At 34.1% G+C, this 27622-nt stretch overlaps 1 protein-coding gene across 1 annotated transcript in view; it reads left to right on the top strand.

Moving 5' to 3' along the window:
• The window catches only part of LOC108384227 (bifunctional heparan sulfate N-deacetylase/N-sulfotransferase 3-like), a 131325-nt gene that overhangs the window by 66925 nt on the left and 36778 nt on the right, over nt 1-27622 (top strand). The window contains 4 exon segments of the mRNA XM_073237090.1: nt 13996-14178; nt 16477-16561; nt 20533-20656; nt 24495-24669. Of these exon segments, the coding sequence (XP_073093191.1) occupies nt 13996-14178; nt 16477-16561; nt 20533-20656; nt 24495-24669 (567 nt within the window).

The raw sequence follows: 27622 nt of genomic DNA, 5'->3' as shown, positions 1-27622 counted from the left end.
CAGAATGAAAAGCAGTGATTTGAACTAAAGAGAGCAGTATCCCTCAGAGCTCAATCATAAAGTGTCACCATTCATGAACTCCACTAAACTACTGCTTCTTTCATGTTTCTCTTTATTTATGTCCCTGGTGAAGAGAAGCCGGGGAATTGGACCACAGTTCTGAATCAAAGCCAGGCAACACATAAGAAACCAGCCTTTAAAATACCATTCTGTTTGATTCAGTAATTCTACCCACTCCAAAAATCTTGGTAACATAGTCAAAGATACAAAGCAAGATGTATCAATAATTATAGCCAATCCCGGGCTATTTACAGCAGTAAAAAGTTATAAAAACCTAAAAGGCCAATATTAGAAAGTTAATTAAATAGTGATGATTAATAAAACAGATTGTTATGTAGCCATTAAAATAACATTGTTTTAGAAGCTTTTTTAATGATGTCTTAAAATGCTGAAGATATATTGCTAAGTATATAAAAGTGGAAATAATGTGTACCAAGTTATATTTTTAAATGTACAAGCAAACTTTTACAGATATGTGTGTGTGTGTGTGTGTGTGTGTGTGTGTGTGTGTATGAGAAGAAAATTTCATATATACATACAGACATACACACATACTCAGAAAGAATGTCCTCTGGGTAGGTAGTGGAACTTGGGGCAATTTTAGCTTCTTCCTTTTTGTGTATGTATGTGTGTGTGTGTGTTTTAATTTCCAAGTTTTTTACACTGAACATGAAATTTTTAAAAGCAGAAAGACTACCCATAATGCAGTACATTTCATTTCAATTCAACAAATGCTTATTGGTAGACAATTATGCAATTAAATTAAGTTCAGTAAACAGTTCTTTAGTGAACTCTACACATAACTATAGACACAAAGATCATAATGTGGTCCCTGCTCTTGAGCTCAGCAAGAGAAATATAAACAAATCGAGGCAACTTACCTCAATAGTTGTTACAAGACTGCATAAGATAGAGAAACAAAAGAGGGAGAGGTCACCTAAGACTGGAAAAGTCATTCTCTGGAAACAGACAGGAAGTTATTCTAGGTAGAAGAAACAACATCTAAAAATGCTTGGAGGCATTTGTTGGAATGAAAAATGAAAGAAGACAAATGGAAAAATATGAAGAAAAAGAAGAAGGCTAGATCATGATGGACTATAGGGCTGTACAATACAGCATGGTATCCACTAGCAACATGTGACCAATCTACACTTAAAATGTGACTATTCTAAAATGAGAAGCATTTTAAGAATAGAATACCACACCAGATTTTGAAGACTTAGTATTAAAAAAATGCAAGTTATATTATTCATCATTTTTATATTAGAATTATATATTTTGAAATATAGCTGAAATGATAATATTTTCATATACTGGATTAAATGAAATATATTATGAAAATGAACTTCACTTGTTTTATTTTTTGCAATATGACTACAAAAATTTCTAATTATATTTGTGGTTCTCATTATATACCTATTAGCACTGCTGTAGAGGGCAGATTACAAAAGCACAACACTGGAAGGAGAAAAACCAGTTAAAAAGCTTTCAAAGAATCCAGAAAAGATGCAAAAAGAGATTGAACTAGGCAAATACAAATACAGATAGAGAGGAAGAGACAGATTTATGAAAGAGAATATATTGACAATAGTGGATCAGCTGAATAACAAATGAGGAGCTGTTAAGTGTATGAATACTCTCCCTGCTTTCCTACAGCCTACTTACCCTTTGCTGTGAATATATAATAAGTTCAGTCTAGCCATGCCTAAAGTGAGATAGTTGTGGGACATTCAGGTAGAAGTGTTAACTAGACACTCAGACATTTAGGAGAAAGATATGGATAGTAGTTAGAGATTTGGGAATCATGATATGATACTACCTAGGAAACTAAGTAACACCCTAAAAAATACTAGATATTTAAGAGGAACATGGAGAAAGAGTAATCAGGGAAGGATATAGGGGTAACTAGTTTTGAAAAAGCCAGGGAAGAACAAAATCTTAAATTTGGTCAAATGGAGCAGTGTCAAATGGAGCCAATTGATAAACTACCAAGTGTCAATAGGATTAGGTAACTTGGAGGCAGTTGATCACCTTTGAAATGAACTTTCAGTGGAGTGGTGGGGACAAAAGCCAGATTACAAAGGTTTAAAAAGTAAATAAAGTGAGGAGTCAAGACAGCACCAATAGACTGGACCAGAAGAACATGGCTGGGATGGACAGTGGCTAGAAATGTAAGGAATCAAGTGTCACAAAATTTCAGGTAAATATGACTCCACCTAAGGAAACTAGTAAAGCTCCAATAACTGACCTTAAAGAAATGACAAAGAATTCAAATTATTATCTTAAGGAAGCTTAGTGAATTGCAAGCAAACACAGACAATTAAATGAAATTAGGAAAATAATGTATGAAGGAAAGTAGTTTGACAAGGAAATAGAAACTCATCAAAAATAAAATGAAATAAAAACCAAATCCTAGAATTGAGAATACAATAACTGAACTGAAAAATTCAGTAGAGAATTTCAAAAGTAGACTCAGTCATGCAGAAGAAAGAATTGGTAATCTGGAAGATAGGACATTGGAAATGCCCAGAAAGAAAAAAGTAAAAAAGAATGAAAAAGTGTAAAGGAGGCCGATAGGAGTTACAAGACCCAATGAAAGGAAACAATATTCACATTTTGGGAATTCCAGGGAAAGGGAACGTGAAAGGTTCAAAAGTATATTTAAAGCAATAATGGCTGAAAAGTGTCCAAAACCTGGAAAAACATCCAGACCCGTGAGGCCCAAAGGACCCCAAATAGGTTGAATCTGAATAGGGCTATACCAAGACACATTATAATCGTGTCAAATGTCAAAAACAAAGAAAGGATTTTAAGAGCAGCAAGAGAAAACAGAGAAGTTAAAACCAATGGATGTAAGAAAACTGGCATATTTCTCAACAGAAACATTTCAGGCCAGGTGAGAACAGATGACATATTCAAAAATTGAAAGAAAATAATTGTCAACCAAGAATTTTATACCCAGTGAAGCTGTCCTTCAAAAACAAAGGAGGGATTAAGACTTTCTTGAACAAATAAAACCCAACGCAGATCATTATCACCAGACATCCCTAACAACAAATGCTACAGGGAGTTCTTTGAGTGGAAGTAAAAGAACTCTAACAAACATCATAGCCATTAAAAAAAAGCACAAATCCCACTGGTAATGGTAATATATATAATTCAATTCTGCAGAATGGCAATAGTGGTACATAACTCACAACTTTATTTTAAAAGTTTAAAAAAAATGAATGTAGCAAAAATAACCTTAAATACAATAATCTGTTATTAGTTGCACAATATAAGAAACATGTAAGATATAACAGCAATAACTCAAAATATGAGGGAGAAGAAGTTAAAGTAATATATATATGAATGTTATTGACATCAAGTTGCTATTCATTTAAAATAGTGTGTTATAAATTTAAGATATTGTATGTAAGCCTCATAGCAACTACAAGGGAAATTATTGTAATAATTGCACAAAGACTATGTTTCACTATAGCATCTTACTACGCTGATAGACAGTGGTTGCAATGGGTGGGGTGGGGCTTGATACTATGGGTGAATGTTGAAACCACAATGTTGCTCATGTGAAACCTTCATAAGATTGTATATCAATGATACCTTAAATAAAAGTAATTGAAAAAAAGCAAAGCAAAGCATACTGATATCAAAGGACAGTAAAACACACCAATAAAAGCCAGCAGCATTTGAAAAAAAAAATGAATCTACAAAACAACCAGAAGATAATTAAGAAGATCCAACATTATGCTCCCTTCAAGAGACTCACTTTAGTTTTAAAGACACTCATAGCCTGATGGTGAAGGGATTAGAAAAGACATTTCAAGTAAATGGTAACCAAAAAAATGAATAGCTATACTTACATCAAACTGACTTTAAAATAAAAATGGTAAAAAGAGGCAAAGAAGGTCACAAATAATAAAGCAGTCAACACATCAAGCAGTTATAATAATTGTAATATTTTTGCACCCAACATCAAAGCACCTAAATAAGTAAAGCAAAAACTACCAGATCTAAAAGAAAAAATAAATAGTTTTCCAATAATAGCTGAGGACTTAAATATTTCAACAGTGATAGATCATTCCAGACAATCAATAAGGGAACAGCAGATCTGAACAACACTACAGACCAAAAAACCTAACAGACATATACAGAACACTCTATCCAATAACAGTAAAATATACATTCTTCTCAAGCAGACTTGGAACATGTCTAGGATAGGTCATATATTAGCCCATGAAACAAGTCTTAGCAAATAGCAATTCTCTGACCACAGTGTCATGAAACTAGAAAATTCATGATCACATGGAAATTAAACAGTATTCTCCTGAACAACCAATGTATCAAAGAAGAAATTAAAGAGGAAATAAAAAGTTTCTTGAAACAAGTGAAATGGAAACACAACATACAAGAACTTATGGGATGTAGCAAAAACAGTTCTAGGCAGGAAGTTCATAATAAATGCCTACATTAAGAAGATAAAACAACCTAACTCTATGCCTTAAGGGTCTAGAAAAAGTAAAAACTGAGCCCAAAGTTAGTAGAAGGAAAGAAATAACAAGGATTAGAGCAGAGATAAATAGGGAACAGGAAAACAATAGAAAAGAATAACTAATTCTCTTGTTGGTTCTTTGAAAAGATAAATAAAATTGACAAACCCTTAGCTAGACTGAACAAGGAAAAAAGAGAAAGGGCCCAAATGAACAAAATCATAAATGAAAAATGAGACATTACAACTGATACCACTGAATTGAAAGGATTATAAGAGGCTCCTATGAAAACTACATACCAACAAATCAGATAATCTAGAAAAAATAGAAAAAAATTCTTTGAATAGCAACTTACAGACTGAATAAGGAGGAAATAGAAGACCTGAATAAACCAATTACTAGTAAGGAGAATGAGTCAGTGATGAAAAATTTCCCAAAAAAGAAATGCCAAAGAACAGATGACTTCACTGGAGAATTTTACCAAATATTTAAGAAGAATTAACACCAAACCTTTTGAAATTCCTTTAAAAAGTCTTAAGAGGACTACAAAACCTACTTTGTAAGGCCAGCAGTATCCTGATACTAAAAGCAGAAAAGGATACTACTAGGAAAGAAAATGACAGGCCAATATACCTGATCAGTATAGATGCAAAACTTCTCAGTACAATACTATCATACCAATTCAGCAGCACATTAAAGGGATCATTCACCATGATTAAGTGGGATTTATCCCTGGGATACGATGATCAACATACATAAATCAATCAATGCATCACATTAATAGAATGAAATAAAAGAATCAAATGATCATCTAAATAGATGCAGAAAAAAATTCAACATCCATTTTTGATAAAAATCCTTCACCAATTAGACATAGAAAGAACATGTCTCAACGTAAAAGCCATAAATTTCAGGCCTACAGCTAAGATCATACTCAATGGCAAAAGCATGAAAGCTTTTTCTTTAAGATTAAGAACCAGGCACAGTGCCCACTCTCACCACTGCTATTCAATATAGTACTGGAAGTTCTAGCTAAAGCAAACATGCAAGATAATTAAATAAAAGATACTAGAATTGGAAAAGAAGAAATAAAATTGTCTCTATTTGCAGACAACATGATTTTTATATATTGAAAATCCAAGACTCAACCAAAATGTTGGATCTAATCAATGAATTAGAATTGCAAGATACAAATGAATACATAAAAATCACTAGCATTTCTATACACTAACAAAAAATTTCTGAGGAAAGAAATAAAGGGATTGATCCCATTTACAAGAGCATCAAAAACAATAAAATACTTAGAAATAAATTTTACTAAGGAAGTGTAAGATCAGTATTCTGAAAACTACAAGACACTGTTAAGAGATAGCAAAAAAGATACAAATGAATGGGAAGGTACGCATGTTCATGGATTGGAAGAATTAATATTGTTAAAAATGCAAATGCTACCAAATACCATCTATAGATTCAATACAATCCCTATCAGTTTCCCAGTGGCACTTTTTACAAAAGTAGAGAAAACACCTAAAATTTATATGGAACCACAAAAGACCCTGAATACCTAAAGAAATCCCAACAAAGCAGAATAAAGCAGGAGGTATTATGCTTCCTGATTGCAAGCTACACTATAAAGCCATAGTCATCAAAAGAGTATGGTGCTAGCACAAAACAGACAAATAGACCAATGGAACAAAATAGCTCAGAAATAAAGCCAAGCAAATACAGGCAATTAATATTTGACAAGGTAAACAAGAATATTCAATAGAGAAAAGACAGTCTTTTCAATAAATGGTGCTAGCATAATTGGATATTCACATGTAAAAGAATGAAACTGAACTATCTCACACCACTCACAAAAATTAACTCAAAATGGACTGAAACCATGAAACTCCTAGAAGAAAATATGAGAACAAAGCTCCTTGACATGGGTCTCAGTAATGACTTTTTTAATATAACACCTAAAGCACAAAAAGCAAAATAAAAACTAAACGAGTTAGACTACATTCTGTACAGCAAAACATAAACTATGTGAAAAGACAACCTACAAAATGGTAAAAAATATTTGTAAACCATATCTAAAAAGGTTTGATATACAAAACATATAAAGAACTCATACAACTCAGCAGCAAAAAAAAAAATCCAATTAAAAATGGACAAAGGTTCTGAATAGTCATTTCCCCAAAGAAGATATACAAAAAGCCAATAGATACATGAAAACATGCTCAACATTACTAGTCATTAGGGAAATGCAATTTAAAACCACAATGAGATCTCACCTCATGCCTGTTGGAATGGCCATCAACAAAAAGGCATAAGATAACAAATGCTGGCATAGATGTAGAGAAAAGGGAACCCTTGTGCAGTCTTGGTAGGACTGTACTAGTGTAGCCTACGGAAAACAGTATGAAACATCATCAAAGTATTAAAACTAGAACTACCACATGATCCAGCAATTCCACCTCTGGGAATACATCCAAAGGAAGCAAAAACACTAACTCAAAAAGGTATCTGCACCCTCATTTTCATATCAGCATTATTTACAATGGCCAAAACATGGAAAAAAGCTAAGTGTCCTTTGATGGAAGAATGGATAAAGAAGATGTGGTGTGTATATATATACCACAATATATACAATGGAATATTATTCATCCATAAACACGGAAATCCTATCATTTGCAACAAAATGGACAGACCTTGACAGCATTATCCTAAGTGAAATAAATTAGAGAAAAACAAAGACTGTGTGATCTTACTTATATGTGGAATTATAAGGAAAAAAAACCCAAACTCAAAGAAAAAGACATCAGCCTTGTGGTTGCCAGAAGCTGGGGGTTGGAGGATGAGGAATTGGAGGAAGGTAGTCAACAGATACAAATTTCTAGTTATTAGATAAATAAGTATTAGGGATGTAATATTCAACATGAAGACTATGGCTAACACTGCGGTATGATGTATAGGAAAGTTGTTAAGAAAGTAAATCCTAAGAGTTCTCATCAAAAGGAGAAAAAAACTTTTTTCCCTCCTTTTCTTTTTCTTTTCACTGTATCCATATGAGGAGATGGATGTTAGCTGAACCTGCTGTGCTAATCATTTCACAATATATATAGAAACCAAATCATCATGCTATATGCCTTAAACTTATACAGTGACGTATGTTAATTATTTATCAGTAAAATGGGGGAAAAAAGTCAAATGTATATGGAGAAGGATAAGAAGAGTCCCTGCCCGATGACCGTTATTCACTGTCAATCCTGGGATGATTAGCTAGGAAGATTAGGGAGAATGGAGACTGAGCAGAAGGCCTTAAGAGAAGGATTAAATTTGAAATAGTGGGACTGAAGGGAACTGAAAAGTGAAGTGATTAGGAATGAATATAAATATCCAATAGATTAGAGGATTCAATTGAAATTGGGGAACGTGTGCTTATGTGACATGAATGGCTCCCACTGTATGTTTTTTGTCTAGTGTGATAAACAGTCCATAGGTAGGAATAAAGAAACTGAATGGAATATTAATCCAAAGTCTCAGATTTGCAGACAATCAAAACCAAAAAATGACTGGGGAATCTGAGGGTAATAGTGGGAAAGAAGTTCAAATTGTAGACCACAGAATTTTGGCTGGTAGAGGAAATTATCAGATGCAGAAAAACTGAGAGGATTAAGAGACTAGAAGTATAGATAAGGTTGATAAGCTTCTGGAAGGAAGATTTAAATGAGAAAACATTCCTCCAAAATAATAATATATCAACAGCAACAATAAATAGCTATTATTTATTAAGCAATTACTATGTGCCAAGGAACGCTTTAATGTTTTGTTTTATTACGTTTAACCATCACAACAATCCTGTGAGGTAGTTAATACCATTACACCTCTTTTTTTTCCTTTTAGATAACTATAGTAAAGTATTGACAGTTTAAATAACTTCCTCAGGTCAAAGAGCCAGTAGGTGGCAGAACCCACTTTCTTAACTACTGTATAGTTGAACGTGAAAGACCTAAAGATAAAGTTTACTTACAAAGGAAGGAAGTTTCACAGTAAACAGTAGGAGATGGACAATAAAAAAAAAATAAATGCAGATTTGAGAGTCAGAGTTCAAGGAGAGCTGTGTAGAACAAATGGGGATAAAGTTAAAGGAGACAAGACTAAATCATCGAGGAGGCCCATAATGTGAATGGTGCTAAGGGCTGACCAGAAAGAATGACACTAAAAAATAACTGACCCTAGATTTCCCAACTTTACAGATAAGATTATTGGTGCTGCCTCAAGGCACATTCGTATGCCAGAGGCAGGTCAGAAAATAAAGCTGAAAGGCCCATGCCAATCCCCAAGTAACTCACAATCTAAATAAAAATAAAACAAGTATTTTTAAAAAGGATAATGCAATCCAGAGTAAGAAAATGTTAGAAAGAATAAATTACAGTGCTCTGGGGCTCAAATTTTAAAAGATTGCATTTGCCTAGAGAAATGTGAAAGATAGACTTAACACTGGATACACAGTATTGAGATAAAGAGTGAGACAGTGTGTTCTAGAGAGAAGAAACTGCATAAGCAAAACCATGCAGGTGAGGGAGCCCAGAGAACATCAGAGAGCAGTAAGCAAGGTCAACTGAATGGTCCCCTGAGCAGAGGATGGGTATAGAAGGTAAGACTGGAAAGGTAACCTGGGACCATGTGTAATTTAGGATGACATCCTGAATTTTATTTAATTCAGAAGGCAATGAGGAACTATTAGAGAACTAAAAGTGGTTTTGAACTGAGAAATAGGAGGTTCAGACTGAGAGCATCGTTAGAATAGCCTTCTGCTCATCATTTTTTATTTTCCAGTAGACATGCTGATGTAATGGAGTACAATCCTGACAGCAGTTGGACTTACATATTATTCATGATAATAAAAAGAAAACTTGCAGTTTGATTACTACCCCATAAAAGTAACTGTTTTCTTTATTTTTCCCCCAAAAGAAATTAATTACAGTATGCTTGTCCTCTGCTACACAACCTTTTAAATGCTATGAAATAAAGTAAAAATGAACACAAAAAGTAGCCTTTCAAATAGAGAAGTCATAAGGTAATATGGATTTGAGATGTACATGTGGAAATTGAGAAGAATTTTGCTTTGGTAAAAAAAAAATTAGGTTGAAGGGGAATTAGAAATCAATTGCACATGTCTATGTGGCAAAGTTCTTTTTTTAGCAATTTCTGTATGTCCTCATACATGTGACAGGAGTACAGAAGCCTTCAAAAGGCATGGCCAAAGGTACTTACCAAGTTGTTCTTTGTGCTAGAGATAGGCTAAGTCTAGAACATCAGAGTCTATTTATGAATTTAAAATATATTCAGAGAACCACTGAAGAAAAGCTAACTGCTTTTGGTGAATAGAATCTTTTCTGTGGGCACAAACAATGGGTCTGGCCAGTTTTCCTCAAATTGTATTCCAACAGTACCTGCATCAGGACAACTAGGGATGATTCCCTATGTACCAGGGCACCCTCTAGATGCAGAAAATCAGAATCTCGGCATATAAGGTCTAGTGACATGAACTTTTAAAATTTCCTAGGTGGTTTGTATATATGTCAAAGCTTTTGAATCTTTGGTCTCCTAGAAGGATACCAAAACAAAACAAACTGATTGGCTGAAGGATAGAGGTGGGAGGGAGACTTTTTATTAACTGTAAACTCTTTTATGCCTTTTGAATTCTGAATTTTTTCACAAGCAAAATTAAAAGAATGAGCATCATTTTCATATATGCACCCCCAGAACCAGGTAGAAAAAATAGTGGATAGGCTGAAAAAAAACGTTTGTGGTTTTGAACTGAACAGCATTGTCATAAATGGCATAGATTGTAATGAATATTATAAGTAATACACTTTTTTTATACACCATTTCCTCTCCCCTGCTCCTGGCCTTCTCAAAAGACACAGAATAATTACTGTATTGTCAACTGCTTTAGCAGTAGGACCCATGATTTACTCCTTATTCTTCTTGGTAGTGATTCATGTATCTCCAATACCTGGAATGGACTAGATTCACGACGCTGAGGCTGAAAGTGTAAAGATTCCATATTCTCTCAGCCACTCTTTTATGAATGATATCTCATTTACTTACTCATAAATACCAGTGAATATAATAATTAGTATTATATTTTTTACAAAATATAATCTTTTTTTACAAAAAAGATATTTTACAAAAAAAAATCATAGAAAAGTATCTTGTTATTATACATATCTATGTGGATCAAGCTTGAAAGACTTTTTTTCTCACTTGTTAGATAAACCATGCCTTTGGCACAAGCTCCAGTATTTGAGTTTTAAGCATTACTTGGTAACAACTAGTTATTCATAGTGTACATATAGGAAAAACTGTTTAGAAATGGAATTGTAACTTCTTTTGACATTTTCCTTCTCACTGGATTCTGCATATATAATAAAGAGAATTCATTTTGATACATTCCATTCTCTATTAAAAAAACCCTGCAGTTTTGTGCTGCTTTTAAAATTATAAGGTATCATCTTTAGGGAAAGACTAATACAGTTGACCCCTTAACAATATGGATTCAAGCTGCATGGGTCTACTTACAAGCATATTTTTTTTCAGTAACAACATTGGGAAATTTTTTGGATATTTGAGACAATTTGAAAAAATTTGCAAATGAACTATATAGCCTAGAAAAACCAAAGAAATTTAAGGAAAAGGTATGTCAGGGATGCATAAAATATATGTACATACCAGCCTGTTTTATCATTTATTATCATAAAATCAACAGTAGGCTATTAGGTTATGTTTTGGAGATAAGTTGTATGCAGACTTTTGACTGTGCAGGGAATGGCTCTCCTAACTAACCTTTGCATGACCCCTGCATCATTCAAGGGTCAACCTGTCTATTTCCCTGAACTGGTAACCTTTTCAAGCTTCTTTGTTTCTTCCTATTCCATGCAGAAATTGTTGTCAGATGAGGAATTGCCAAGAAGTAACGTGACACTATAGTTGTCAGGTCATAACAAGAGTAAAGAAGAAATACTGTCTGTAAAGCAAGCTAATTTTTGACCAATTTCATATATCTCTTCTTACCAGTCCTGTTGCCTGTTGTGCAAACTCTTCTAACTAAAAAGTAATAAAGAAAACTTGAAGAGGTTACATATTCAGCAAAATATATACAAAATTCCATATGTAGAGAGAATATCATGATTCAGCAAAAAAAGACAAAGTTTAAAAAGAAATGGAAATATTTTATGTCCTGATCAATTATATTATATTTCTTTAGAAGCACAAAACAAATCCCAGACTTGCGTCCAAAGTCTAAAAAATGTCATGAGGTAACCTGTGTTACAAAACCATTACTCTAAAACAGTACTTTTGCTTATGGTACACTTCGCATTATATTAAAGTACATGCACAAAAATAGAATTGAAAACCTGGGAAAGATTCCATGGTTGGAGGCTAAGTAGCTTTTCTTTTACAGGGTTAAGTTCCATACCTGCTAAGTATTACCTTAATTCTTGCCAATCAGCTTAAGTTTCAGAAAAAGCAATGTTATTAATTAGTTCCTAACTCACTATGGGTTGCCTCTGTCTTTACTAAAGGAGCATTTTTTACTTTGTATACTCATGCAAATAAAAAAGTGACACTGTACTTTAAGTGTCACAGCATAAACTGTTCTCTGAGGTTGAAAAGTAAATTCAAAAGGAAGTCAAATATTCCAGTATCACAGTCACATAGTATCTCTAACTTTCCCATTTCTGTCCAATACAGATGTTATTCAAGTGAAATACAGACACATATGTTTATTGATGTCTTTCATAAATATAAAAAATTCTAAGGAATTCTTATAGTCTACTGGGTAACTGGGTTAATATCTTTTTTAGATTGTATTAAGATTTTCTCTTAATAAAAAGGCAACTTGAAATAACATTTTGATACTGTTGCTGAGCTACACTGAACAATGTGGCATATAAAACAAATGATGAAAGACTGCCTCTAACAGATATTAGAAAAGAACTTTCAAATTTAAGTATGATTTTCTTAAGTCTCTCAATACTACTGTTGTAGTAAGTTTTGGAGGATAAAAAGAAAAAGAAAAATTTAAGGCTCATTTTTCAGAAATACCCAACATGATAAAATTCTTATCAGTCCATGACTGCGTCAATCTGCTGGCAGCTTTTGAAATCACCCTCAAAGTATTATATTTGTGAAAGTACTAAAATTTAATATATGTTCAGACAAGGTGAATAGAAACACAGTTAAATATGCCTGATCACAGCTGAAGCTTTTAGTGTGAAGGCCAGCAGGATTTGTTCTTTAGAATAAAGAATATCACTGTTTCCTCTTCTTCATAGTTGTAACTACATTTTTTTCTGATTCATTTTATCAAATCTTAATATAACGTTTCATCTCTTCCACTTTACTTCAATATATTTTCTTGAATATTTCTTTCAGTCTCTTAATGAATAAAATTATTTTATTCATTATTATGATTATAATAACCATTATTACTATTCATTCACATGACATTATATATTTTAGGAAAGTATCACATGAATTATTTTTATGATCTTTTCTACAGCAACATAAATGACACAATGGTTTTCTTTGCCACTGAAAAAGTCATGTAGCATTATTTCCATTTGTCAACAATAATCAACAAAAGCTTTATGTATATTCACTTAAAGCAGTAGCTTGAAAATGCCTATTCTACATTTTAGACCAATGTAATCAATCAACAGAATTCAATTTTTTTTTTTCAATGCATGGATTCAGTTTAGCTGCTTCCATAGGAAGAGTTAATTTTATCTAGCCAAGTATTGAAAACTTTTCTTAAGGGAGGTATTTGGTAGTGGGAATAGTAGACCTAATGACTATGGGAGAGGGGTTCAGAATGTTACTGATGGAGAATAGTTAGAGTTATTTTATTAAAAATTCAGTCCCTAGTCTTCTGTCATTATGACCTCTAACCAATACAAACCAGAAGATATTCAGTTAATGCTAATAATGATTAATTCATTGATTACTTATACCCCTTAACTTGAAGTGTTACTTTACAAGCCAAATTAAGCAGATTGAATTACAAAACCCCAGCCTCCTGGGATTCTACTGCCTCAAATTAGAGATAGTTCACATATCATAAGTCCATTATGTATAAAGATCTAGGATAAGTTATTTAGCATCAATCTAACTGCAAAAACTATAAGACAGTTGGATTCATTTTTGTTATGAAATATATTAAAATGTCATAAAAACAATGCTCATTAAGACTTGCTAAAAAATACCATCCAGTATGCATTAATATAATGAAAGTATTTGAAATATGTCTAAAATTCAAAACATATCATGAATTGAAACCCTGTGCTAAAACTACCTAAGAAAAAACTGGCACTGATTTCACTGTCCCCTAAGGTCAAAGTAACTTGTGTTTATAACTGAAATAATGGAATTCATTTGCCTTTTCCAGATCAGCATTTTCATGACCCATTTGTCCAACTATGGGAATGACCAACTGGGATTATATACATTTGTTAACCTGGCCAACTTCATGCAGAGCTGGAGCAATTTGCAACTTCAGACTCTGCCTCCAATGCAGCTGGCTTATAAGTATTTTGAGCGCTTCCCTGATCAAAAAGACCCTCTCTGGCAGGTGAGATTGGTTCAATAATTGGTATAATTAATTCACCCCACAACATATGTTGGAGTGCCTTAAGATAATCCAGATCTGAAAAGTGTAGGCATTGGGGTGAAAAAAGCTACATTTTGGTAATGTTAGATTTAAGGACCTACTTCTTTCTGAGTTGTAGTCTTATATTATTGCTTAATAGTCAGCCAAATTCTTCTTCCCATGCTCATTAGAAATTATGGAATCCTGAAAGCTCACTGAGTGGTTCAGTGGATGTAATGTTTTCAATCAGGAATGGGGGACTGATTTGGAACAGGCTAAACGAGTGGAAGATGGTAAATGGGTGTGTCAGGCAGGTATCCAGCCGGTCAACCTTGGCACTTCCCATATCTTAACTAAATGACATAAGAGGAATAGGTTAAAAGAGTTCAAAACTGACATATAACTTCTGAACTATGGGGTTCAGCAGCTGCAGAACATGGGATGCTTTCAAAAGTATTAGTCGGGAATTACTTTGGACATGGGAAAAGTGTTTAGTGGCAAAATTATTGAGCTTCCTAAGAGAAAAATATCACAAAAGTGTGGCATATTCAGACTGTTCTAGGTGTCACCCAGATTTCAAAGCACACCCTCTCCTGTGTCCTAGAATTCCAGAAACATATTTTGAACTTGCATTGCCTACTCCATGATCTGGGGAAAGTAATAATCTTAGCAAATAATTACATAGTGCTTACTCTGTGTCAGACTGGGTTCTTTAAACATGTAACTCATTTAATCCTTACAACTGCCCTCTGTGGTATGTATAATTATTATCCCCATTTTACAGATGAAGAAGCTGAGACACTTAAGCAAGGTAAGATAGCTAGTGTGTGGCAGGGTGGAAATCAGTCCCAGGCCATTTGGCTCCAGGAGCTGTACTCTCAATCACTGTTCTAAATGTGAGGTACTGAGCTACTACAGAATTACTGATAAAGGTGATGGTACAATAATGAAGATCTTCAGAAGCTCTGAACTCTATAATCAGTAAGCTCTGGCTTCTATAGTCAATTCAGTCAGCTTTGAACTTGAGCTGATTATCTCCTGATCACAGATAAACCCAAGAAGAGGCAGAACTACATATTTTAGTAGGTAGAAATTGGTGGTTGTGGAATTTTCACTGCATATTATTTTGCAGTTGCCATAACACACATCCCTCTCTTTTTTTTTAGTCATGGCATTTTTATATTAAAAATAGTCTACTATTAATAACACTGCAAACAGCATCTTTTTTATCTTAACATCTACAAAACATCACCAAATGTTAGCCACTCAAAGATATGTAATTTTCCTGCTAATTTAACACTTTAATTTTAAACTGAAATATTATTTCAGGTGACAGGTTTGAAGCCAGTTTTTTTCCAAAACAGCAGCCAGAAAGAATACCCTCTCTTAGTCTTAACATCTGCTGATTATAAATAAGCAGAAGGTTTATTTAACTACAAGTATGTACACTATTACTTGAATAGAAATAGAGTGTTGTCCTGTTTGCCCATTTCTGAAATAGTATTAAAGGACACTGTTAATTCTTCACATAATATGCACTTTGCCGTTAAAATTAAGAATATTCTAGATACATCTTGCACAGTGGGTTTGGTTTAAGTGCTATAGACCAAAAGCAGATTCATAAGGTAGTAACTCACACTCATTTCACCCTTTTGCTGAAATTTAGTGCTTTTTAGCATCATAGACTAAGTTGTAGTTTTAGATATAAACTTACCAACCTCTAATGTCAGCTGAAGGAAATCTGCTGTCTCCTTAAACAGTAACATTAGACCAGACCCACATCCCTTTGAAATACAGAAAGAAAACTCAAAGTTACTTATAATAAAAATCTGACACCTTGTATTTCAGTTACTTATTGGATGCTGAGAATGTATCTTCTTTCAGGCTAGCAGGAAGCACATTCTCTGCCCAGCTAGCTCACTATTTTAACACAAACACACAGGATGTAGAACTGCCAATAGCAAAAAAATAGTAAACCCCCAGTACTATGAGACTGCTTACTGATGGGAACAGAAATGTCTCCCCTCCCACACCTGTTCAGTAGACATTCAACTAAATAGGACAAAGAATATAGAGATATGTTTTTTGGTTTTAGGATGGAAAGGAATTATTTGAAAGCTTCCATAATGGCACTTCAAAGCTTTAATTTAAAAGAAGGAGCCACATAGCTGTTTCCTGGAAAACTTTTTAAGTACAGAAATTGGAAAACCCTAGCATACAATAGACAATAACAAAAAATATATCTCTATATTCTTTCTCCTATTTAGAATCTTTCTTTAGACCAAATGCCACAGAGACATTTGGTCTAAAGAAAAAACCTGTGATCGCTTACCAAAATTGTTGGTAATAGGACCCCAGAAAATTGGTGAGAACTTTCAATGTTAATGATTAACCAGTCAGTAGAAAAATGCTCATGACTAGACAATGAGTTCCTGTCACAATAAGTTCTCAAACTTCCTATAAATACTGATGAATGAGTAGTACATTTTATTCTCTGACATAATCTTTGTTTAATTCAATAAGGTCTTTAAATGCTTGTCAAAGTGTTTTTTAAAAAGAAAAGGATAAAAATAGTTGTGATACAGTTTGAATATCCAGCAATTTGATGGCAAATGTCAAATTTTCCAAAGATCTTAATTAAAAAGTGTTGCTTAACATTTCTTAAATCAAAATGATGTGCTTAAAGAGTGACTGACAGAATTTCATCAAAAGTTGAGATGGATGCATAGAAGTACTTACAACTCTTTATAATAAATTCCTTCCTGAAAAAGAGCCCCTTCCTGCCATCTTCCTTATATTGTATATTTCTAAACTATTTCTTGCAAAGATGACCATTTTTTAGAAGTCTAAAGGATGTTTGACAACCAGAATTCCTAGACAAAAAAACAAACTTTTTACTAAGAAAGGCTTTATTCATCCCAGGAGAAATCTTTTGCACCTTTTCTGTAATTTGCATGCAATTTTTTTTTCATATGCTGCTTGTTTCTGTGAGAATCTGTATTCAGATGAAGCCCAGTGGGAGCTTTAAAATGCCAGACATTCATGTTCTATACTGCATGATAAATTATTTGGGAACCTTGGATTCTGCCTTCAAAGGAAACAGTCATTTCAACCATATCCCTTCCTAAGGGAATACATTCCCTCTCCTCATTTCTCTAGTAATAACTAGAGAGAATTCTATGTAATGTACACAGAAAGTTTAGCCTATTCATTTTCTCATAGTCCCATTTGCAAATATCAATCTGAAAATAATAATAAATATGATAAAAACTTTTCTAGCCCTTATTTATTTGTCTTAATCTAGTTAAAGTCAAGAGGCAACTAGAAAAATGTTTAAACTAAAGTCTCTTCAGCGAACTCCCAGTGTCACCACATAGCTTTGTCATTACTGATCACATCTCTCTGAAGCTTGGCATATCAAGTTTGCTTCAAAAGCGCTGCAGGATATGCTTCCTCTTGTTTTGTGTTAGATCTGCAGACAGTTTAATATCATGGTTTGATGGCACAATTACTACTTGTCATCTTAAACTCAACTGGGTTTCCAAATGTTTATGTTATAAGTTGTATATGACACTTCCTTTGGATGGGAATTTTATCTCCTTTTTATAAAAATTGAATTTTTCCCAGCATTGTTGAGTATAACATACATGCAATAAATTTCACCCATTTTAAGTGCAGAGTTTGATGAATTTTGGAAATCGTACACAATTGTGTAACTACCAAACCATTCAAGATGTAGAACACTTTTCTCACCCACATCATTTTACAGTCAATTCCCCCTCCCCCATCCTCAGCCACAGGCAACCACTTTTTGCCACTATAGTTTTGCCTTTTCTGGAATTTCACATAAATGGAAGCATAAAGTATGTAATCTTTTGTCTTTTACTTCTTTCACTTCAATTAATAATTCTCAGATTCATCCATGTTGTGTATATGGCAATTTTGTCAAATCAATTTTTTCAATGGACAAAAAAATAAATGCTATTAATTCCATGAAAATTAATATAACTTTATTATTAACTTTAGTTCTATCAAATATTTCTGAATAATTTTGCATAGATGTATAGTTACATGAATATTCAAATATTTTTAGTGTTGAAACTGACAAAAGTATATATAAACTGAAGCTTTATGGATGGATGGGTGAGGGTATGTGTCTATGATAAAGTTGTTTTTATACACAGACACACGTGACAGTTAATTCAGAGCCAAGAATATGTGTAAGATAGAATTCAGAAACCACAACTTAACATTTTTGACCACTGATAAATTACATTATGTGTTTACTGTTGATACAATTAGACCATATCATTTTTTGTTTGTCTTATTACTGTTGGTCATGCTGTTAAAATCAAATAACATAATTTAATACAATTCTTAAAAACAAAATTCAAGAAAGGATGTTTTCAGTTGATCTAAGAAATGAATTTATTTTTTTTTCACATTGTAATAGCCCTACTCCATCACAAAGATTTTGTTCTTTTCAATTTAAAAAAATGTGTTACTGAATTTTATCACAGTAAAGTTATTTTTTTAAATACCTTACTAATATTCAGATATGGAGCTATTTAGTTACTTTCACATAGGTTATCTTACTTGACTCCCATAAAACCCTGATAGCAAAGTACTTCTTCCCCACCACACAAATAAGAAAACTGAGACTTAGGTTAGGTATCTTTTGTTCAAGTTCACACAGCTAGTAAGTGTTAGAAACAAAACTGATCCTATAATCTACCTGACTCTAAAGACTATCCTCTATAAAGCTTTACTCTACTATGGATTTCAAGTAATGTAACATTGTTTTTCTAGTGAGTTTTAGGGTTTTGTTACACATTTCTTCTAAGGTGGTTTTTTCTTGGAGTGTGCTGAATCAGGAGCTATGGGATCAGGCCCAACTCTCCGGTTTTAACAAGCCTGTAACGTGAATCTGATGCATGCTGAAGTCTGGGAATCACTGTTATAAATCAAGCTTGTGAAGAACAATTTTACTTTGTATATCATAGATTACTGTTTCATTCCCTAAGGTTATCTGTGATGTAGATAAAATGTTCATTGTTTGGCTCAGCTATAATCTAGGAACATGGCCTCTTTCAATTCATTGTTTTAGATATTGCTGTTGACAGAGTTATTTTAATAATTATTTTGTTGTATTGACATCATAGATTTAAGTATGATATTAAGGGAAATATGCTAGAGAGATAAGAAAACTCAAAAGTTGATACAGATAGCAATATGACATTAATATTAAGCAAAACTAGAATAATAATTTCTCCAAGTGAGAGAAATATTGTAAGGCATATCTGATTACCATTGCTAGCTATTTACTTCAAATACAGTTGACAGGTCCTGTTCCATCAGATTGTATAGCAACATAAGTCACATTACAGTACAGAAGTAGAGACAAGTATATTTCTCTCTTAAGAATACTGAATACATAGACCAGATATATTTTTTTATATTATGATCTTATAAACACAGTTACAGTTGCAAGCACGTAGTTAAATCTTAGGCATACTGAACTCAGATTGCCTTTTCTCTTGAAGCAGTCTAAGATATATACTTTGGCTCATAATTTAGTCTCTAAAACACTAATTTTATAGTTTATGACATGGCTCACTTTAAAAAAAGAATCACACCCTTGATTCTCAATAGTCACAAATCAATATGGATACCTGTGATATGCATGCTCTTTCCAAAAAAAATACCAATTTTATAATGTCACTAAGAAAGGGTGCCATTTTTTTCAAATTTAGCAATTTAAATAATACGTGAGACTACTTCTCCTAAGTATGTAAGTACATACAAATTTAAACAAACTTGTTGAAAATAAGTTCTGTCTCAGATTTAATAAACATCTATGGGCATAGGGAGAACTTCATAGGAAAACCCAAGTATAGATTTGGTAATGTAATGCATTAAATAATGATATCTTTCATTTACATAGTACATTATTAATATCAAAATATCTTCAGGTACAATGTCTTTTCATCCTTAGAGAAAAAGTCTATGAAATAAGCAAAGCTGGTGATTTTCCACTAATAAAGCCAAGACAAAAAAGCTAAAAGTCTAAATCACAGACTAAATCAGTGAGTGAGCTGAGGTCCAAACCAGTTCTCCCAATCCCTGCAACAAGCCGCTTCATGAACCTCACATCCCATTGCCTCCATATTTTAAAATTTGCTTCTTTTAAAATACTGGCTATCTAATTTAACTCAAGTAGTAGTTATATGTATCTGTTTGTATCATTGTAATAGCTGGTTTATTAATGAGTTTGAAATGTGATAGTAGGAAGCTGTTTTTATTTAATTAATCTCTAAACCTCTATTGTCTTTTCAGGAACCACTGCTTTGTATTTGTTCCTGGTTATGCATCCTTCCATCCTTAGTAACTCCCCCAGCCCAAAAACCTTTGAGGAGGTACAGTTCTTTAATAGAAATAACTACCACAGGGGGATTGATTGGTAAGATGGGTTATTAGTATAAATCTGAAAGTATATGTACTGTGCACAGTATAAAAGTAGCACTAATATTTATAAACATATGTTTGTAGCCACAAATAAAAGTTATCCTCTGTGCCTTAGAAACTGACTGAATAACATGAAGAAGCACAGGAATTATTCATAACAAACCTTTCTGAGTTTGTGAAAGGACTTGTCACCTCAAGAGGCCCACATATAATTTCAATTTGTATTATCTTTGATGATGTACTGTAATACCCAGGAATTTCATTGCTCTCTATTCTCAAGAAAACACTTCCATAGCTTTCTTTTCTTGTGAATGTTGCTTTGAAGTGATGCTATAATACACATATATAATTTTCTATTTTGCTTGGGCACAAAAGTTAAATAAATAAATAGAACTAGAAATGTATATATATTTCATATGTAATGAAAGCTATAAAAAAGCTTTCAACAATATACAAAATTTAATCTTAAATTGAAATTATATCAACCCTCTGTGAAAAATGGCTAAATAAAAATTAAAAAATGTCAACTGTACATGAAATATGGGAATATAGTATGCATAGATGTTACAAATGAACATGTTAATCATGGAATATATCTAGAAGTCTTGTTAAGGTACAAATTCTGGATAGAAAGTGGTATAAAAGAGTGAACTATTTACAATAATTCTAGAGTAAGAACATATACACTGTGCATACATTTTAGCATAAGGGCTGTTTTATATTAACTGCTACTGTCAAATTACATGATCTCAATTTTATAAGTATCAACTCCCTCAAGAGTTGCTTATGGGCAGTCCTGAATGGAAAGATAAAGATATGGATTGAGTAGAATTGAGCACATAGTGGGGTTTACATATATTCTAATTGTTATATATTTCACTGCCAATTCTTCAGTACAGTGCTTTGTATTGTGTAGTGTTAAATAACATCTGTGAGAATCAAGAAACCATCAACTACTCTAACTGTTATTTGACCACTGACTCAAAAATATATACCTGTGTAGAGTAGAATGAAACGATGTTAACATTAGGACTGAAGGGAGTGATTAAAAATTCATTTAGAAGTGGGAAGGAATGAAATATTTGGATACCTTGGGACTCAAAAATACCTGAGAATAACGTTTTTTTTAAAGCTGTTCATAAGCCAGTAGTGTGTATAGCCACTGTAACACAAACAAAAATTCCCCTAAGCAGTTTACAAAGAAATGGCAAAAAAAAGTAGAAAGCTGAAGAGCAATTAGAGATTTTAATTACAATTCACTAAAAACATTCCAATTGTAAACACTTTTAATTATATGTTTATATGTTTTCTATGAAAAATTATATATTTATAAAGGACAACTAACATAAATAATAAATAGTAACTGCAGATGTCAATCTACTTGCACAACTATAGCTTTGCTCTCAACGACATCAAGTATAGTCATAGTCCTCAAGCTGGCCTCGCTTCTCGAAGCATCAGCACCTCAACAATCCCTTTGGGACCACAAAGCCACAAGGCTGGAGATCACGTATCTCAGAATGCAAAGCCACTTACAGAATTAAGCCAGGCTTAGTTAATTAATCTGATGTTCGGGTCTGCTTTTCTTGAAGAACTGAGTAGCACCAGGGCTGCCTTAACTGACAGGCAGCCCAAACACAGGCTTAGGGCACAAGCAAAGCAGGGCAAATGAAAATGAGAAAACTCCGTGTCTGATAAAAGCCAAGATTTGCAATTAAAACATCTAAGAAAAATGTTTGGTTTATGTATACAGTCAAGTTTTATATTTTATGGCTTGGTATTATTTTTTATAATTGCATGGGGATGCAATGGAGGTTTAGAGTGTTACATAGAGAGCCATAAAATCCTGTTGGCATTTAGAATCTCTAAATATCTTAATGTGGCTTTGAGAAGAATCTCTTAGAAATACTCAGGGTGAACCCAAGTAACAAATAAATGTGGATTCTTAAAAAAATCACATCCTTCAGTTTAAAAAAATTGCTGAGGTGTCATGGAAGCAGCAAAGGTTAAATGAAGTAGGCATTCATTTTTAGCCCCCAAATTGTTAAGCCACTCTAATTTGCTCACCAATTCCTTGGATATAAACCAGTATTCACATTCTCCAAATGTGGACCTATTTCTGCCCTAGAAATATGAAGCTGAGTTCTTTTTACTTACCTGTTTACTCATCAAACAATTTCAGCCACTACACTAAACAATGTGGGCATATAGGCAAACAAGAACTAGACCTTCTGTTCTCTCTCAGCCTCTGACACCAGGCAGAATCAACACATTACAGGTCCAAGATCTGGAACTGCTTGAGGAGGTTTCCTAGGCCTAAACTGTTCCAGGTATAGATGACTGCTGGGAAGATGGGACAGTTTTTAGAAGCTGTCTGAATTCAGTACCTTCTGTCCTTCTTTTGTGATTTTTGGAGCCTTTCTCAGAATAAGCAAGCTTGAGACAAGCTTGGACCACATAAGATACAACTAGATACTTGGCATAACCTTAGCACCCTGGGAACCAGTGTGACCATCTAAATTAAGAAATATCCTGAAATCTGGTGCTTTCTGTAAATAAAATATATGCCAGAACAGACAGCACATCAAACTTCCCAGAAAAGTTTGTATATCTCCTCATCCTAAAGGGTGCCAGAATGACACATCACCAACAAGGTGATTTCCAGAGAACACAGAAGGATTTCTTTACTTACTGCCTAGAGTCCTAAGACATCACCAGGGGAGGCACCAGCCAAACTCTGCAGTATGTTAACTGGAATCCTGCCAGAAACTTTGTCATGTGAAATGAGTAAAAGAGAGCAACACTCTACAAAAAGAAGTCATTACAAATATGTTAATGACTCCCCTGTTCGGTAATTATTCAGCTACTTTGTCTTGGTAGCCCAAATGCTTGATGGCTTGTAAATTAAAGAGGCTCAGGGAAGAGAAGGCCATTGTTATCAAATGTAAGAAACATTAGAAGGTAAACTTACATATTCTCTCTAAAAAGGTTCTTTTTCCTCTAAAAGGCATCCCTTAGTGCTTCAGAAATATCTATTATCATACACTTAGTTTATATTTACCAACTTTTGTACAGAAGGAACATCATGCAAAATCCACTATGTTCTACAGTTCTGTGCTTGAGGCTCTGGGTATTCCTGTGTTCACTCTGCTAGGAATTTGAATTCTCACGTCACTTAAGAATACAGCACCTGACCTTAGGGAATTTGTTAAGATTTTATATTTGGAAATATATACATACTTTTTTAAAACTTTTGCAATTATGCTAAAGAATATAAATGGCTCTGTGTGGGAAAAAATTAAGCAAATAGGCAATATTTACACAAGATCTGTTCTGCACTTTGACACTTGATAGTTAAGCATAACAACAGCACAAACACATTTGGGGTAATGAAATAATTTTATTTGTAATGAAGTAAAAAGTGTTTTCTAAGCCCTTGTAAAATGGCTTTGATCCAAACATATCATCTGTTTTCATCAAATTTGTTTTTTGGTTGAACACTCACATTTTTCTCTGTAAAGTATTTCTGCATTTAGATACATCTTATATAATTAAGTTGATTATTGTTACATTTGATCACTCTGTGTCTAACCTTTATATCACTGAGACCTTTTTTTCTGATATTAAGCAAAATAAAACATATTTAGAAAAGCATTTTCAAAATACATTGTTACTATGTTGCACATTTGGCCTTGCTCACTGTTTGGGACAGACACCCTACAGAAAAAGGCTTTTGTTTAGGAAACAAATTTCTGAGTCACCTTTAAACATCTTCAGTCACCAGAGTATGAGTATAAACCAGAAACTTACTTTGAGAAATATTCCTTTTCTAGGTATATGGATTTCTTCCCAGTCCCATCTAATGTCACCACTGACTTTCTGTTTGAGAAGAGTGCCAATTACTTCCACTCAGAGGAAGCTCCTAGAAGAGTGGCTTCCCTGCTTCCCAAAGCCAAGATCATCACCATTCTCATTGACCCATCAGACCGAGCATATTCTTGGTACCAGGTAAGAAAAGTACAGACAGAATCCAGCAGGTAGAAAAGGAGTAGGGAGAAGAGAGGATGGTTTTCAGCAATAGCCACCATCTCATGTTTTAACAAAAGAGATTTAGTAGTTTTATATCTGCAGGAAAGTAGAAAAACTTTTCTTTGTTTCCTTGGAGAAACTTTATTTTAAAATTGTATTGATTTTGTACCCATTTAATTAATTTATTAAGTAAAATGTAGAAGCACAATGAAATTAAAATATGTTCTTGTATGTATGTATGTACTTCTATACATCTGATTTTAAAAGTAAAATGTTATAATAGTTTAAAGTCATTATTTTTCATCTAATATGTGTATAGTACTATTATTATCTCAATTTTACAGGTGAGGAATATAATTGATTCCCCAAAACAGAAGTCACAGGTTTTATCTGTAATAGGGCAAACAGCAAATATTTCAGGCCTTACAGGCCATATTGTTGGTCTGGGTTGCAACTCCACCACTGTACTGTGAAAGCAGATATAGACAACAAGTAACTTTATGAGCTTAGCTCTGCTCCAGTAAAGCTTTATTTACAAAACAGGCAGCAAGCCGAAGTCAGCCTGTGGTCTATAGCTTGATGACCTTGACAATAAAAGACCTTAAATAACTGCTTGTATTGAAGAAATAACTTAATAGCAAAACTAAATGTAAGAATTCGTCACCCTGGAGAGCCCAGTTCATCTAAAACCAGTTCTAAGCCTCTTTCTCACATAACTCACTGCCATATATCCAATGTTCGTTGGACCTAGCACAGAACTGATCACTTTGAAATAATTTAACAGACTGTAATAATGCACATCTAAGACATTACTTTAATAAATCTGAAGTATATAATTGGAAAAAAGAAACCTTTTCCCAGTGGTATTTTAATCACCAAATGGAAAAAGGTTAATGAAAAGCAGTACAAGAGAGGCTTAAAGATGTCAGTGTGAGAAGTGAGACAGAAACCTCCTCCAAAACCACATATAATACAAAAGTACAGCAAATACAAGAAATCCCAAAAGAGAGACTGAAAAAAGACTATGACAGACTGCCTACATCTGGGGAAAAGAGAAAACCTTGCAGAAAAGGGTAAAGTAGCAAAACCACCATCTGTCGGGACCCAAGCCCTTTCCTCACCAAAGCTCATAGGCGGGAGGAAGAGAAATATAGCGGGAAGGGGGAGGAGGCCTAGGACTGCTGGACACCCAGACCTAGAGATGTGCTCCAGGACCATGAACCTACATTACATGGTGCTTTGGAGATTAGTGGGGTTTGAAAGTAAAGACAGGCAGAATACTTGGAGAGACAGATTCCAGCCACTTGTGGAGACCAGGTACCCACAACTGGCCATTCTGGGACAAAAGAAAGGCAGGCAACTTTGAAAGACTTCCCAACAGTGGGAGGGCTGCTAAAGGGGAAAGGATTACAAGAGCTTGCTGCTCAGGAGAAAGGACAGGTGGACAAAATCACACTCAACCCAGCAGGTTGGGAACTTTCAAAGGCTTCAGGTGCTCCATGCCCCTAGCTGGCAACACATACTGAGATGCTCCACTGCAATATACACCCGCCACTCCTTCCCAGCTGGCATCGGTTCGCAAACCTGCTGCCCCCTCCATTGTGCCAGGCCAGCCAGATGGCAGCCCCACCTACAGCAGCTACAGGAGCATAATACAGAGGCTCCTCCTTGCACACACAGTCCACAGGCCCTGGGAGCAGAGGCAGGCACTACAGCCAGGAAGCAGGAAAGAGCTCTTTCCTCCCAGCAAGCCCCAGTGCCACTCACCTGCAGCCCCTGCCATCTCTAAAGGTGCTGGGCAGCTCCAGAGAGTAGAGCTTCTGGGCACTAGAGGGTGCCGCCAACACAAACTTATTATTCCATAGTAATCATTACAGATATGAAACGGCAAGAGAATCTAGTATGAACCAAAATCCCACAAACAAAAGAAAGAGGGCTAAGTGAAACTAGAATCACTAATCTTTCTGATAAGGATTTCAAAATAAAAATCATAAACATTCTCACCAAGATAAAGAAAAGTATTCAAGACTTCAGGGAGGACTTCAGAAAGAGATAGAAACTTTGAAAAATACATTATCTAAAATGAAATACAAAATGGAGGGATGTAAAAGCATATTAGGTAAGGTAGAGGAGATGGTAAATGAAATAGAAATTAAAGAACAGGAATACAAAGAAGCTGAGGCACAGAGAAAAAAAGGATCTCTAGGAATGAAAGGATAATAAGACAACTCTGTGAACACTCCAAATGGAACAATATTTGCATTATAGGGGTACCAGAAGAAGAAGAGAAAGAAAAGTGGATAGAAAGTGTCCTTGAGGAAATAATTGCTGAAAACTTCCCCAATCTGGGGAAGGAGATGGTCTCTGAGGCCATGGAAGTGCACAGATCTCCCAACACAAGGGACACAAGGAAGACAACACCAACACATATAATAATTAAAATGGCAAAAATCAAGGACAATACCAGAGAATTAAAAGCAGCCAGAGGGAGAGAAAAAGATCACATACAAAGGAAAATCCTCAAGCTGTCAACAGACATCTCAGCAGAAACCTTACAGGCCAGAAGGGAGTGGCATGATATCTTCAATGCAATGAAACAGAAGGGCCTAGAACCAAAAATACTATACCCAGTAAGATGATTATTTAAATTTGAAGGGGAGATTAAATAATTTCCAGATAAGCAAAAGTTGAAGGAATTTACCTCCCACAAACCATTGCTACAGTGTATTTTGGAGGGACTGCTATGAATGGAAATACTCCTAAGGCTAAATATCTGTCACCAGGGAAAATAAAACCACAGTAAAGAAAGTAGACCAATTAATTACTAGATAAATGAAAAATTAAATCATATCACAAATTCAGTCAAGGGATACATGAAGTGTACACAATATGACACCTTATACATAAAGAGTAGAGGAGGAAGAAAAAAAAG

The sequence above is a fragment of the Manis javanica genome, chromosome 5, assembly GCF_040802235.1.
Source record: "Manis javanica isolate MJ-LG chromosome 5, MJ_LKY, whole genome shotgun sequence".
NCBI lineage: Eukaryota > Metazoa > Chordata > Mammalia > Pholidota > Manidae > Manis > Manis javanica.
This window is presented reverse-complemented; position numbering and strand designations above follow the sequence as displayed.